The 14,501-nt window shown below is 42.8% G+C and overlaps 1 protein-coding gene across 3 annotated transcripts in view; it reads left to right on the top strand.

Moving 5' to 3' along the window:
• Positions 1 to 14,501, top strand: part of pbx1b (pre-B-cell leukemia homeobox 1b) — a 52,706-nt gene that overhangs the window by 34,429 nt on the left and 3,776 nt on the right. For all 3 annotated transcript variants that reach the window (XM_030791397.1, XM_030791396.1, XM_030791398.1), the window contains exons 3-6: positions 8,887 to 9,131; positions 10,594 to 10,784; positions 12,426 to 12,561; positions 13,950 to 14,109. In XM_030791397.1, coding sequence (XP_030647257.1) covers positions 8,887 to 9,131; positions 10,594 to 10,784; positions 12,426 to 12,561; positions 13,950 to 14,109 — 732 coding nt within the window. The remainder of the gene's footprint in view (positions 1 to 8,886; positions 9,132 to 10,593; positions 10,785 to 12,425; positions 12,562 to 13,949; positions 14,110 to 14,501) is intronic.

The raw sequence follows: 14,501 nt of genomic DNA, 5'->3' as shown, positions 1-14,501 counted from the left end.
CTTAAACGTGTCCAGACACCTCTTTGATATATTCCGACGTCTCTTTTTGCTTTATTCCAGACTGAAAAATCTTTTTAGATGTATGAGAGCTGACAATAACTCATGTCTTTCTGAAGACTCTTAGCTGTCTTTGGACTTAACGCAAAAAACTGGAGACACTTCTGAGTATCTAGACTGAGAGACTGGCAAGTCTTATTTGTAACTGACAGGTAGATTTGTCCAAGTCAAAAATCCTAATCAAAATTAACTAGTTCATTAGCTAGCTATTAGCTAGTTCATTAGCTATAGCTATCTCTTTCTGTGCTCGTAATTTCCAGTGGCCCTCCAGAAACCAGACCACTTCTACATGAGTGGAGACAAACTCACTTTCAGGGAGTCGCTCCTAAGCAGAGGCAAACAGCACAGACTTTGACTAACACACACTGACAGTGGAATCAGTGGGATGGATCCCCCCCCCCCAAAACACACACACACACACACTCTTCTTCAGGGTGGCAGTGGTCAACCTCTCTCTCCGGCCCTTGTCTGATGGGACTCACATGCTCAGTTGCCCTCCTGAAGGAATGGTTTTAACAAAGGCACCCGGGGCAGGGTTTTTTAATGACACTGCCTACCCAGCTCCACACACATGCCCCGAGGGTGCGTGTGAATGGAGTCACAGGGTACTGTGTTTCTGGAAGCCCGGGTCAGTAAGAGGGCTACAAATATCTCACCTCACTGTTAAAGATCTCATTGCCTGTTTACAAGCACTCCACCGGCAGAGACAGGCAACCACACCGTTGGCTGGACATAGCTTTACAGTCGCAAGCTCTAAAAATACTGCACTGTAAAAAGAAAGCGGCAGCTCAGCTACAAAGTGATGTCTGGAAACACTGGTGCTTTTAAATGAGTGATTCTGTGTCTTCTACCTTGTGGACATGGGTCTGTCATGTGTACCATTATATATTTCTAGACCGAAAAAGAATAGAAAAAAAGTATAAATAAATGAATAAAGTAAAAAAAAAAATGTTTTTGTTCAGGGTAATGTTTCCGTTGGCCGGTTATTTTTGGATTTCTCATTATTTTAAAAGAAAACAACCTTAAAGAAGAGAGTTCTTTCACTTTGTGGTTTAGTTTGTAAATCCTAAAAATAAATTCCCTTTTATCTGTGGATTAGTGCCTGTGCTAGTTAAAATATGATTTTGGAGTTGCCCAGTTTCAGCAGTCGACATTAGTTTATGCACACTGCAACACTGCACTGAGATATCAAGCCCATCATATGCATTTCTAAGTCTTGTCCCTAAGACAAGGATGGTATTATTCCCAGCCTGAGGCCTCACGTATTTCTATGTTTTTGAAACGAGGACTTCTATTTTCCCTAATGAATGCCTTTTTGCTCAATGCTTAGGCAAAGATCTCTCTCTCTCTCTCTCTCTTTCCATGCCAGCTAGCCATGGCTGCATCGTTAGCGACAGCCCCCGGGCCTGTAGTTGGGGCTGTAATGATTATAATTAGCATTATTAGAACTGGCCCCTGGGAGAAAAGACAAGGCAGCCCAAACACCCTAACGAGCCATGCTTACCGCCTCACCGGCCAGGCCACCTCTGGTCACCAGACCCACAGACTACATTAGGGACAGGGGCCCAGTGAAGAGGACTAAGACAAGGCCTGTCAGCTCTCTCTCACCACAGCAAAAGGCACAGGGAGTGATTCTTTTAATTGGCTTTGCTTAAGTCGGACCTTCATCAGTAATTGATTTATTACTCCATCATTTCAGTAAGTCTTTTTTGTAAAATACCCTCTGATCCAAGTCCAGTAGTCACTTCCTTAGTCGTAGCTCATGCACTGGTCACCCAGTTCCTTACTCAAACTAACTCCAAGTGAAGTGGCATCACTCACAGACGGGAAAGAGAATTAGAATGGCATGTGGAGAAAGGTTTCTTACATTTTGGATATGTTGAGAAGGATCTCAGATGTTATGACCGTCTTGGTCCATTATCTGCTGCTCCAGTTATGCATTAGTCACTTGCTTCGAAACCTTTCATGTATTTAATTAAATTGAAAAAAAAAAAATTATTCAGATAAAAAATAAGCAGAGATTGTGTATTTTAGGTCATGATTAGGTCATGACTGAGTCTGACTCAATAGATCTGTCGTCTGCTGTCTAATAAATATGTTTTGTTGTGGTTGTCCTCGTTGGTAGAGAAAGAGGGGGGGGGGGGGGGTTGCTTGGAACTGTTTGAGGCATGCCACTTTTCTCTCAGAGCGGGTTGGTTCTCTTTCCGTCTCAGTAAACTGGCAACTGTATAATGAATTATACCGTCATTGGATTAGCATGTAGCTGTCGCTTTGACTCCCGTGCCTGCGTTGTGACAGGACCACCATAGCACACACACTCATGCACACACATACACTTACACACACTGCCCCCCTCCTGTGATTTATGAACTGCTGAGGCCACAATGAAGTGTGCTCACTGAATCACCAATGCAAACAAATAGGACCGAAGCTGTCAGTGAAGATCTAACCTGACAGACCAGAACACAAAGGGTTAATTACACAACCGGATCAGACTCTCACCAAATGCTCCCCGCTATTGTTTTGACTCAGGGTGTTCCCTGAGACACATCATGCACCATACAATGTATTTTTCATTCATATATTTTCTTTACTTTTAAAAGCAGTGAGTTAACTTAAAAATGTTACACTCCCCCTGTTCATGTTCACACAGCTGTACATATACACACACACACACACATATGTATGTGTGGTTTAAGTGGTTATATATAATGTGTATATAATGTGGCCTATATTGATTTAAGCGTGCGCTATGCTATTTTGTAAATCATGGTGGGCAAAAACATCTTCAAAGCGACTAAATGTAAATATATATATATATATATATATTAAGGGCTGCTTTTCCCCTTGTGTCTTTGAATGACTATCTTGTTTAATGTAATACATGAGAAAATTGTAAGGCATTTCATTTTGATCGGCTGGTTAAGGTAGGCCTAGTGGTAGTGCAAAAAAAAACAAAAAATACCCTTGACAAGCTCTTTCATCCAAACGTCTAGATAGAACACATCATGTTTTTGAAGGCTTTGAGCCTCTGTCTGTGTGTGTGTTTTGACTGAAAAGACAGGGCTTGTTTAGGTCCATTTTAATGTAATGCTGCTATGATCCGACTGGTTTGCTGTGTCAGTTTAGCTCTTTTCTCTCTCATTCTTGTACCTGACAGCATGGCAGATTGACTTATGGCTTTAAAATACTGACGGGATCCCGGTCCAATGGTGACTGACCACACAAACCTGAGTGACTGGTGGTTTTTTTTATCCGCCGTCAACCCCACTGAACGTTACATTCGGCTAGCTGCGATAGCATGACCCAACGCCGTTAATTAAACATCAGTATTTCTTCAATCGTCACGTCACCACGATGACTTGCTGTGGCAACGGTCGCTGTCAACACATCAGAGAAATTGGGAAAAGGGGATTACACTTTGTAATGGCATTTGACAGGCCTGTGTTATCCACTGCTAATCCTATCCGATAAGATATGTGGACCGCTCAGCATGCCGTGCTACGACTATCGGGGCTTGATATTGTTCCACCGTATAGAAAAGAGCTGAATCGTTCTGAAAAGAAGGCAGTGCCTTTGGGTCCCGAAGTCTTCAGTCAGGCTAACTGTTATGAATATCAACCCAATCCCAAACATTGTCACAAAGATGCCGGAATATTCTGGAAATTAAACAGGAAACGTGCTGATATTATAGACGAAGATAACTCAGCTGGAGTTTGAGACTCACTGGGAGCTACCTTGCTGTTGACCTCGCCCGTAGCGTGTGAAGTTTTTATTCATTAGCAGATGGAAAAAAAAAAAAGATGTAAACTTTTTAACATGATGCGCTGATTCTCGGAAACCTGTTAGAGTAACAAAGAAAGTGTTACTACATATTCCCTTGAATTAAATACTGGCAGATGGGATTCAGTCAGAATAGCAGATTGTAGTGTTTCTGTCTGAATGCGACTCAGCCTCCGAGAGATGTTCAGTGTACACTCGCTGACATTATCTGACTCCAAAGCCAAAACAATTAAAACCTGATAGTATTTCAGTTGTGTTGTAGTATTTTAATTAATACCTCACTGCCTAAGGAGTAGATTTGGAAACCTTTGTGGATTTGTGGTTAATGGAAAAATTCAGAGGGCTTAGAATTCCCCACGTTATATCATTAGGAAGGGGAAAAAGTGAGGGATTGTTTTGGAGGCAATACTCTTAGAGAAACGACATAAATCCTCTCCTCTCCTCCCTTCTCCGCACATATCCACCAAAAGCCAAGGCACCTCCTGAGCCCTTTTCAGAAATTAAATGAATTGTCTCAACTAAATGAGCAGACAGGAAAAAGAACAACAAAAAAAAAACTTCTCTCGCTCAGCTTGTGTGTAAGCTTGTGGCTCAAGGTTTTTTTTTTCTTTCTTTTTTATTAAATATTGATTTGATTTGTAAAAGGCCAGTTGCTCTAGGGATGGACAAATGTCATGGCTCATGGTTGTTTTAGTTTGCTTTCGAACAGGAGGTGCTTCGTTTGGAATTTTTATCTCACGAAACACAAAACTGACAACATCTTTTTTTTTTTTTTCCCCCAAATAATTTTCTCTCCTACATGGCTTTGCCCACCCAACCCAATGCTTTTAGTAAGGTTATTTTGCCAATAACTATTGCTCTTGGACAAATAATTTTTTAATCATCTTTTTTACCAATTTTGAGTCATCAGTTCCCGTACCCTGTCCTTGTACCGAGTCCCTGCGGGAGGTTGAAGAGCGGGAGGGTGAAGAAGAGGACACGGGTACCGTGACACATTTAGAGTCAAGACACTTTGTCTTTTCACTTCCGCTGTTTACAAGTATCTCCCTGGACTCATAGCCCATAGAGGCCCTACCCGTTTCCCCTTGATTCACCTGCAACTGTACACGCACCCTGTTGACATCAGGAGTGACTGAAACGTGATGGCGGGGAGCACACCCTGTCTCACTGACCCTCGAAGACCACAGCTATTTGTGTTCTTTTCAACGCCCAACCCTGATGACAACATCACTGAGATCTAAACTCATGACCCAGCCAACCCAGGGTGAACATGATGACACGATGGGCCTCAGCGATTTTACATCTGATCATCTATAAAATATAATAACTGATTGCAAATGGTCACTTCTACATGAATGTAATGCAACTGCTTGATTGAAAAGAAACAAACCAACCAACTGCATGAGGTGATACTTGGGGAAAAGCTGTCAAAGGACTTAAAAATGTGGGGCATCTTTCTGTTTTCTGACAAAGCCATCATCCAGTCTAAGAGACATGATAATTTCACACTCCCTGCATTTTTATCCAAACGGGGTAGAAGTAACCAGTACACTCGTTTCTTCTTGATGTACATTTGTTTGTAAAGCACATTTTACAACAGGGATATGTGAGCAACAGCAGATAGAGTTTACCTTTCATTTCACTACGGACCATCTCCGGGAAACACTTCCAGCAGAGAAAGCAGCGATCATTTCAATAAGCAGAGAGAGAGAGAGAGAAAGATGTTTGGAGAAGATGAGGGGGAAAAAAAAGAAATGAGGAAAGGCAGGGAAATCATGCTGCTAATTGTTTGTCCCAGGGAGAAGCCACCGTGTTTTGTCTGCGGGTGGCTAAGCTAGTTCAACCACTTTGTGAACACAAGAGGTTGGAAAATATTAGTATGGATCAATTAAGCAGTCATTACGGAGTAAAGTGGCCCTCACAGAGTAATAATGACCTAGAGCGGGGATAGTTTCAAGGAAGCAGTGCTCCACTCCCCCCTCTTTTTTGTTAATTGTATTTATTAAAGATAATTCATTGAGTGGTTTTAATTAGGCCCTTTAGGTTCAGAGAGGGATACATAAATCATTGTTAGTCTATTTTAGGAGCGCTCAAAAGGCCATCCACACTTTTCTCCAGTCCAGTATTTTTCATTTCGCTCTCAGACTCTCCCTTGGTTAAGCGTTGCTAGAAAGCTCGCAATCCGGATCCAGATCATCACATAATGGCCGTAACGGCGAGACTCGATCAGCATTCACAGAATTGAATTTTTTAATGTTCAGTTTGTCAGCACAACACGGTACAAGCTATTCAGATCAATGGCGCCATTGAACACTAGTTGTATTTTGGCCGTGGTCTGTATTTGGATGCTAATGCAGGAACGGAACAGGGCCAGCAGCTGGGCTCTTGCCTTGCTCTCAGAATAAGCCTTGTTTAACAGTCAGCTGTCAATGAGCGATGACAGCTGAGCCAAAATGACAGCGTGCACTAGTCTGACTACATTGTTTCAGCTCGGTCCCTTCAGACGGATGCTCTCCAATTGGACGCCGTCACCCATAGAGGAGGTTTTGGATGCAGTTCTGTGCTGGAAAAATGCATAAACAATGGCTCTGGTTAGAGGCGGCATTTCTCTGGCATGGGCAGCCATGACTGTGTTGTGAGGAGGACCAAGACCCATTTTGGAGTCCAAATCATTTCAGAGCCATTTTATTTTTACAGCCTTTATTTAATTGTTTTCTTTCTTTTCCTTTTTTTCCTTGTTCTGTAAATGACTTTGTGATTCAGCTCGAAGAGATTTCACCTCTCCTGAAATGTGCACCACGTCTGTGTGTGGGGTTTTTTTTTTTTTTTTTTAAATTTTATTTGCAATAACTTTGGATCTTCCGTTATCTCTTTTATTTTTAAATGAGTGTATCAGGTTCAGACTCTCCACTCTAATTTTCTCCTTCTAAAACGCTGTTCCTCAGGCACTGAACCAGCTCAAACAGCATTTCTCTGTGAAAAGACTGATGGTGGAGCTGATTCAAGCCAAGTAAAATAAACACCCCTAGAACGTGAGGCCGGGTCTTGGCAGACGCGGATCAAATCATCGCATGAACGGGCGGTGTTGTGGGGGGGTGGTGAGGGGGGGGGGGATTTTATGTTCCATTTTCATTTGACAGTCTAGACATTTTATAACGCTGGGAAGAACTCTGCTGGCCTAGGTTTTTCAGCTGAAGAGTCTACTCTTTCATCGCTCTCTCCGTTTTTACCCCGAGCCGCTATAAAACATCGAGCGAGCGCTTTGGTCATTATGTCTGAAGAGGACTTTAGAACCAGCATCGCTCAATTTGAATTCTCTTCATTTATGTGAGGAAACCTGAGATTTTCAATCTTTTTGAAAAATTTCCAGATGTCTTTATTAACTTCAGTTATAGAAAATCAGCAACACAAAAATTCTCTCGCACAAACATTAGCCTATAGTTTTACTCTTGTGTTTCTTTCTCTGTTTTTTTTTTTTTTTTTTTTTGGAGTTTGTTTTGGTTTGGCTCCTACAGGAGCTTCAGGCTTGCTTTCACACTCACTTGACTGTGGTATTTATGAGGTGGCAACCACAGGGAAAACGTTTCATGTCGTGCCTTGTATTTCTGCAATAACAGACTGCTCACCGAGGGCAAAAAAAAAAAAAAAAAAGTGTTACAGCGATGTAGGGCTAAACTTCATGTGGTGCGGTTTTAGTGAAGTTTGATTGATGTGGTGTTTTAAAATTGTTTTATTATATGCTATTTGAAATTGGTTAACTGTAATTTCCTGTCTTTAATTACGAGGCTGTAATTGGTCTAAATCTGGATGAAACCGAACGATGATTTGTAGATGTTATGATGCTGAACGGGGGAGGTTAGGCAACAATGGGGTAGGAAAGGGGATGCAAGTTACCAGATCAACCTGTGTCCCCTTGGGAAATATTCTTCTCGGACTTCATCAGATCTGGGTGAAGGGACAACCCCCTGCTAATGAAACCAAAGGCTTTGTCCAGTCCCTCCCTTCCAGGAGGAGCTGAACCAATGTGATCCTCAATCTACCTCATGCTGAGTTCTCCTCCTAAACCACTGACCTCTTCCAACCCCCCCCCCCCCATCCTGCCTTTTCTCTGTCACTTCTCTGTCTACACATTTGCATTATGACTCCTGTACTGAAAGGGAGGCAAGGGGTCAGCCAAACCCCATCATCTCTTTTGCACCCCCCCCCAAACTAATGTACAGAAGGGCGTTTTCTCATCACCCCGCCCTACACCCATCCCAACGCTGTACAGATGTCTGGACTCAGACCTGGAGATTAATAGCCCAAACCTGTCTAGGGATTAATACCCCAAACCTGTCTGGGGTTAATACCCCAAAGTTCTGACCATTGTCTCTTGGATTAATGTAATACGGTCCCCTGTCGTATTTCGTTCTAGAACAAAAGAAATGCGTAAGAAGCATGAACCCCTGAAATGGCAATAAATCTCAAAAACTTGATGTCGTATTTTTTCCTTAGTGTCCAAACTTCCCAGGAAATTGTGTTGTCTCCTGATCTGCTTAAACAGACAGAGTGTGAAGTTTTAGCAGAGTGGTGGTAATTAAAATGGATGGAGGTACAACACCCAGAGGATAGAGAGAGAAAGAGAGAAAAGGGACAGTGAGTGAAAGAAGGAGAGAAAAAGAGACCAGACGAGACAGACAGAGATAGATAAAGACGGATCAGGAGAAGCTGCTGCAGTTAAGTGAGTGTGAGAGAGGAGTGCTAAGGGAGCCCTCTAGTGGTGGACATTGACGGTGCAGAGAGACTCCTCTCTGGTTTGCAGATTTACTGCAGCAAAATATCAGAAATCTTTGGGAAGTTTAGATGATGTTTTATCTTACTATTATAAAACTTGGGAAAGTTGAATGTTTCTGTAACTTCTCTGTTCAGAGGAAAATTAGTACGTCTAATGTCCACAATCTAAAGTCCATCAGATTAGCTGCCACCTCTACTGGTGATTCTGTCGTTTTACCTTCTTGTAATATGAAACTGTGGGAGTGACTTTTGACTACTTTTTTTTCTTTACAGTTCTGAGTATCCGCGGTGCCCAGGAGGAGGAGCCTCCAGACCCTCAGCTCATGCGATTGGATAACATGTTATTAGCAGAGGGAGTGTCTGGACCAGAGAAAGGAGGCGGGTCGGCGGCGGCAGCGGCGGCGGCAGCAGCCTCGGGAGGAGTGGGAGCAGATAACTCAGCCGAGCACTCTGACTACAGAGCCAAACTGTCCCAGATCCGTCAGATATACCACACTGAACTGGAAAAATACGAACAGGTACAGACACACACTCACACACTCTGTCAGAAAAAGACATCCTATACCCAGCTGGAAGTATAAACAGGTATACACCTGTATACACGCTCACTCATAGACGCATTTCTTTATGCATCTCTTATCGTCATCCATTTTTGATGATGTCTCTGCATCGTCTCCCTGCCTTTTCTCTTGTGAATGCGATTGTTACAGAGTAGTTGCTTTCTCACTGGCCCTATGCATTCATGGGCTTATGACAAACTATATGTTTAATTATATTTGATGAGAACTACATTTTATGAATTGTTATGAATTTTTTGCTGCCGATTTTTAATTTGAAATGTTGTAAAAATATAAAAATATAAAAATATAAGCGGCATGAAGAGAGGGAGAGTGGTAAGGGTTTTGACACACAGGGATGCATGCTGTGTCCCTTCTGTGCATACTCAGAGACACATTCACACCTGACACACACACACACACACACACACAGGCACTAGGCGCTTCATGTCACGCTGCTCCAGGCATCTTTCCTCTACTTTCTGTCCTTTTTTTCTGTTGGTTTTTTTATTTATTTTTATTTTTTTTCCCCCCAGACATTGTGCTTTTGTCATAGCTATTTGTTCTTGTCTCTTTATTGCATGAGTAATGGCTGCTTTGATGCCAGTGAAGCAATTTTTAAATTGAGTTTGAATATTATACAACTACATCATGTGAGCCGCTTACGCTTCAGAATTTGTTTATTAGGGTTTGATTCATTCAGGAGCAGCTCTTCCTGCATCTGTTACTCACAGAGTCATTCTGCAGGCCTCATTCAACAAAGCCTGAAGCTGCTTCTGTGTTCTCAGCTCTTTCCAAACCAGTAACATCATCAGCAGTGAAGATATTTTTTATAAACCCATTACGGAACATGTGGCTAGCTTTAAATGTGAAAATAATACCAGCGGGCGAAGTGATGGTATTAAGTGTATTGCTAACTGCTCTGAGGGAAAGGACAGAGAAGGTAATGTGTAATGGGTGTTCTCCTCTGGTGTCTGGCTTTGGTCTGTGTCAAAACCTCACAGTGAAGGCCTTGCTTAAGTCACTACTTGTAAGTTTATTTTCCTGTGCTTTCACTCAGTGCTCCAAACAGAGTACACAGACATTGCAAAAAAAACTTGTGTCAAGACACTCTGTACACTGTCTGAATTTGAAAGGGGCTTACACTGTGAGTTGTGTGTTTACAGGGCAAAGGCATTTTCTCCGTCAAAACTTCAACTAAATTTAAATACTGTGTTGTTTTTAGAGATGGCAATGTACTGTTAAAAATTCTAAAATATTTCATTATTATGCCTGTGGTTTCAGTCAACGTATCTTAATGACTGAGAAAACCTTTAACTTGTAAACTGTTGGTATAACTTATCTCTCTGTTCGTCTCTTGGATCTCTCTCTCTCTCCCTCTGTCTCTGTCTCTCCCTCTGTCTCTCTCTCTCTATTCTGTAAGGCATGTAACGAGTTTACGACCCATGTGATGAACCTGCTCAGAGAGCAGTCTCGCACGAGGCCCATTTCGCCCAAAGAGATCGAGCGTATGGTGAGCATCATCCACCGCAAGTTCAGCTCCATCCAGATGCAGCTCAAACAGAGCACCTGCGAAGCCGTCATGATCCTACGCTCACGCTTCCTCGACGCCAGGTCCGTCTGCGTGCATGAGCGTTCGTGCGTGCGTGTGTGTGTGTGTGTGTGTGTGTGTGTGTGTGTGTAAGTGTGGGCGGTCACGTCTGTTCACATTCAGATAACACGAAAACACGTTTTGTTTTTTTTTTTACCCTGAGATCTCCCTTCCTCACTTGGTGATTTCTTTTTTCACAAATCCATACATGTTCAGTGTCAACAGCTGATTGTATTCACCTCTTTTTATCCCTTAGCGTTTGACTGTTCATGGGACATGTGACGGGCTTGTTCAAATAATAACAGCATTCACAGAATAGAATTTCACAGCTTTAAAACATCTCCTCACAAGCCAGTAGAATTGATCCCTCCCAGCCTGTCTGTGTGTCTCTGGGAGGGCCTATTCCTCTGCATTTTTGGACCCGTGCAGGATCTTTACCGGGCCACAGACAAGCCTCAACACGCTGTGGAGTGTGAAGTGCTTCCCTCCTTTAATGTAATCGCTTGTTCTCTTTGATACATGCCTGGGGATTTGCATACATTTCTCGGGGGATAAATCACACTGGAAGGCCTGGAAGTCGCAGGCATAATATTTAAATGAGGCTTTTCGCTGGCTCTCAGAGCTCTCCATCCATTCTGGTGCAAATGATGGTGGTCTCTCTCTTTCTCTCTCGCTCTCTCTCTCTCACACGCACACACACAAACACTCTCTCTCTCTCTCTCTCTCTCTCTCTCTCTCTCTCTCTCTCTCTTACACATACACAAACACACACACACACACACACACACATACACATACAGAGTCACTTTCTCATTCTCAGTTTCTCTGTCGCTCTGTCTCTCTCTGGGAGAGAGGCTTGAGCCTGCTTGCTGTCTTAGACTAATCCTCTCTCTCACTGAGATCAGGCTGTGGCCTCATTTCCATATTGTGAAGAGGGCTTTTCGGGGGGCCGTGGTGGAAATCACCTCGCTGGATGTTCTGCATACAGGCCTCCTAGAGTTCCCTGATACATATGCAAAATCCCCTCCCTCAGACCGCGCCACGCTCGCACACTCTTTCCTCCACAGTCACGCCTCACAGAGACAGTGGTGCGTTCACTGGCACTCACACCCTTCTCTCACGTCGGCATCTCCGCACCTCTGTTTGTGTGTGTGTGTGTGTGTGTGTGTGTGTGTGTGTGTTTGTGTTTGGCATTATTCCCACATGCCTATGTCCCCACACAATAAATGGCTTTCCCCAGATTGCAAAGTGGAGGAGTTCAACACTGTACCATTCCATATCTGTGTTCACATTTAACGTGTCACTAAGGTGCACATCTGTTATAGAACAAAAGGCAGTATGGGGGACACTAACAGTGATTTTTAGGATGTATCTTATCTTATCTGTCTGCTTAGACAGCCTCGTGTTTTGGCTTAGTTGCCCTGTGTCTCGTACAGACATGTTGCGGTCTGTAAGCTGGAGATGCTAGCAGTTCTGGTGTGTTGGCTTAAGTGAATCAGAAATATTACTAGTGCAGTGTTTATATAGCGTGTGCCATTAATTCTTGAGGCTGATCTCATGCCATTACCAGGGGAAGGTACTGAAGGTACTGAAACTGTTCTTGGAACTTGTATGTTCACTCTAACCTCTGACTCACTCTCTCTCTCCCTGCGTCTCATCCACAGACGGAAAAGACGAAACTTTAACAAACAAGCAACGGAGATCCTGAATGAATACTTTTACTCACACCTCAGTAACCCGTACCCAAGCGAGGAGGCCAAAGAAGAATTGGCCAAGAAGTGCTCCATCACAGTTGCCCAGGTACTGATCCAGGACCTGTAGAGCTGCCTAGTTCTGTTACCCACACTGCGGTCCGTTCCACGCTCCAGCCAAGCACTGACATATGAAGTAGCAATTTGGAGTTGAAACTGAAGGGTTTTTTTTTAGCCTTTTATCCCCTTCTCTCCCAATTTAGTCCTATCCAGTTGCCTTGTAGTTCTAGTTACTGCTGCTCACACATCTCCCACACTTGCTTCTCCACTGTAGGGGGATTCAGTGACCACTACAGTGAACTTTAAGGGCGGTTTTATTTGTTGTTCTAGTATGCCATTATTAGTCTTACATCAGAAAACAGGGACTAGCATCACAAGAGCTTATTCAGGGTCTTTGGACCCTGGATTGTTTTCTGAGGAACATATAGTTTTTAAGTGGGATTATGCACGCTAATAGTGGACTGGAACAATAATGCTCTGGCGTGTACCAGGCTTCCCTGGACTGCACTTGCGTGTGGAGTCCTTGATGCAAATGAAACGTGTCTGTCTAGGTCTTGTACGTCTTTACGACAGTTTCCAGGGAACGCTCTTAGTTCCTCAGTTTCAGGTTTGCCCTCTCATATATGTAGAATTCAGTGGAATCCATTAACAAAAAAAAAAAAGAAAAGAAAAGAAAAAAAACTACTTCTGTGAAAAGAACATCTCAGAGGACTCCATATCCACTTTGTATTCTGCAGTCATCATTCTAGATGGATAATGTACTCAAAACTGTTTAATGAATTTTGCACCCCAAAAAAAAAAAAGAAAAAACTAATTTGATGATTCATACGGGGCTTCATTTTCAAACCGTCTCAGGAGCGGAATGATTTGTTGAGGGTGTCTGGCATTTGGTCGTAATAAAGAAACACGTTTACCCTCCTCTTTGGATTGGAAACTTTGCTATGGGATTGATTAGGTTCTCAGTTTAATGTTGTTTATCATTAGCGTAGCGGCTCTCCCCTATAGCTTCATCTGGGAGAGTGTTAGCGCTAATGGCTGTTAGCGGAAGTTGACTGATTGGAGCTAGCATGCGCTCTGATGATAGCTGTTCTCAGAGTGACATAATGAGATTGTTATTGGCAATCATTTCATTCCGGTGCTAATGTGGACGTTAGGAAACATCAGCTTCACCCTTTTCCTCAGACTTAAGCTTCAACCCCAACTACAGCTACAAATCGCCCTTGCCGTCTATTAGAATTTATGAACATCTCCCTGCCAGTAGGATGCAAGTGTTTTTGCGCTGTTTTGGGTGTTCCTTCTGTCTTTGCGTTTGGCTAGTCATGTTTGCTTGATTTGCTTTATTTGTTTTGATTAGGTCTGTGCATTATGGGAGACCATTTGCAGTGTTTTAAAAAATGTTTGGTGAAATAATTGCATGACAATTTGGTGTTTGGACAGGTGTCCAACTGGTTCGGAAACAAACGGATCCGGTATAAGAAAAACATTGGAAAGTTCCAGGAAGAAGCCAACATGTACGCTGCCAAAACAGCCGTAAATGCTGCCAGCGTTTCAGCACATGGAAGCCAAGCAAATTCCCCTTCCACTCCAAACTCAGCAGGTGAGAAACAAAAGCGCTGCCAACCGGGCAGCATACAGCTTCTCCTCTTCTTCTTCTTTTTTTCACTTTTTTTTTTTAAAAGAATTTTCTTCATTTCCTGTATTTTTTTTTTTTTTTCATTAAAAAAATATGTCAACGTCCATAGCCTGTTACCTTGGAGTACCTTGTGTGGTCTACCCTGTGTATCTTTGGGCTGCAATGAACTATTAGCAATCATTTCCAAAAAATGATCAAAGGATCAGCAGAACTGTTCAAAAATAGTAAAGAGTTGTTTGGTTGCAGTTAAATAATTAAATATACAGTAGAATACATAAACAATGCCCACAGTCAGAAAGTCAGATGGTAGCGGCTTTTCATGCCTGGATCGCAGAAGTCGGGGTAGCTACTGGGAC

This window comes from Chanos chanos, chromosome 14, assembly GCF_902362185.1.
Source record: "Chanos chanos chromosome 14, fChaCha1.1, whole genome shotgun sequence".
Classification (NCBI taxonomy): domain Eukaryota; kingdom Metazoa; phylum Chordata; class Actinopteri; order Gonorynchiformes; family Chanidae; genus Chanos; species Chanos chanos.
Note: the sequence above shows the minus strand (reverse complement) of the source record. Positions and strands in the feature narration are given on the sequence as shown.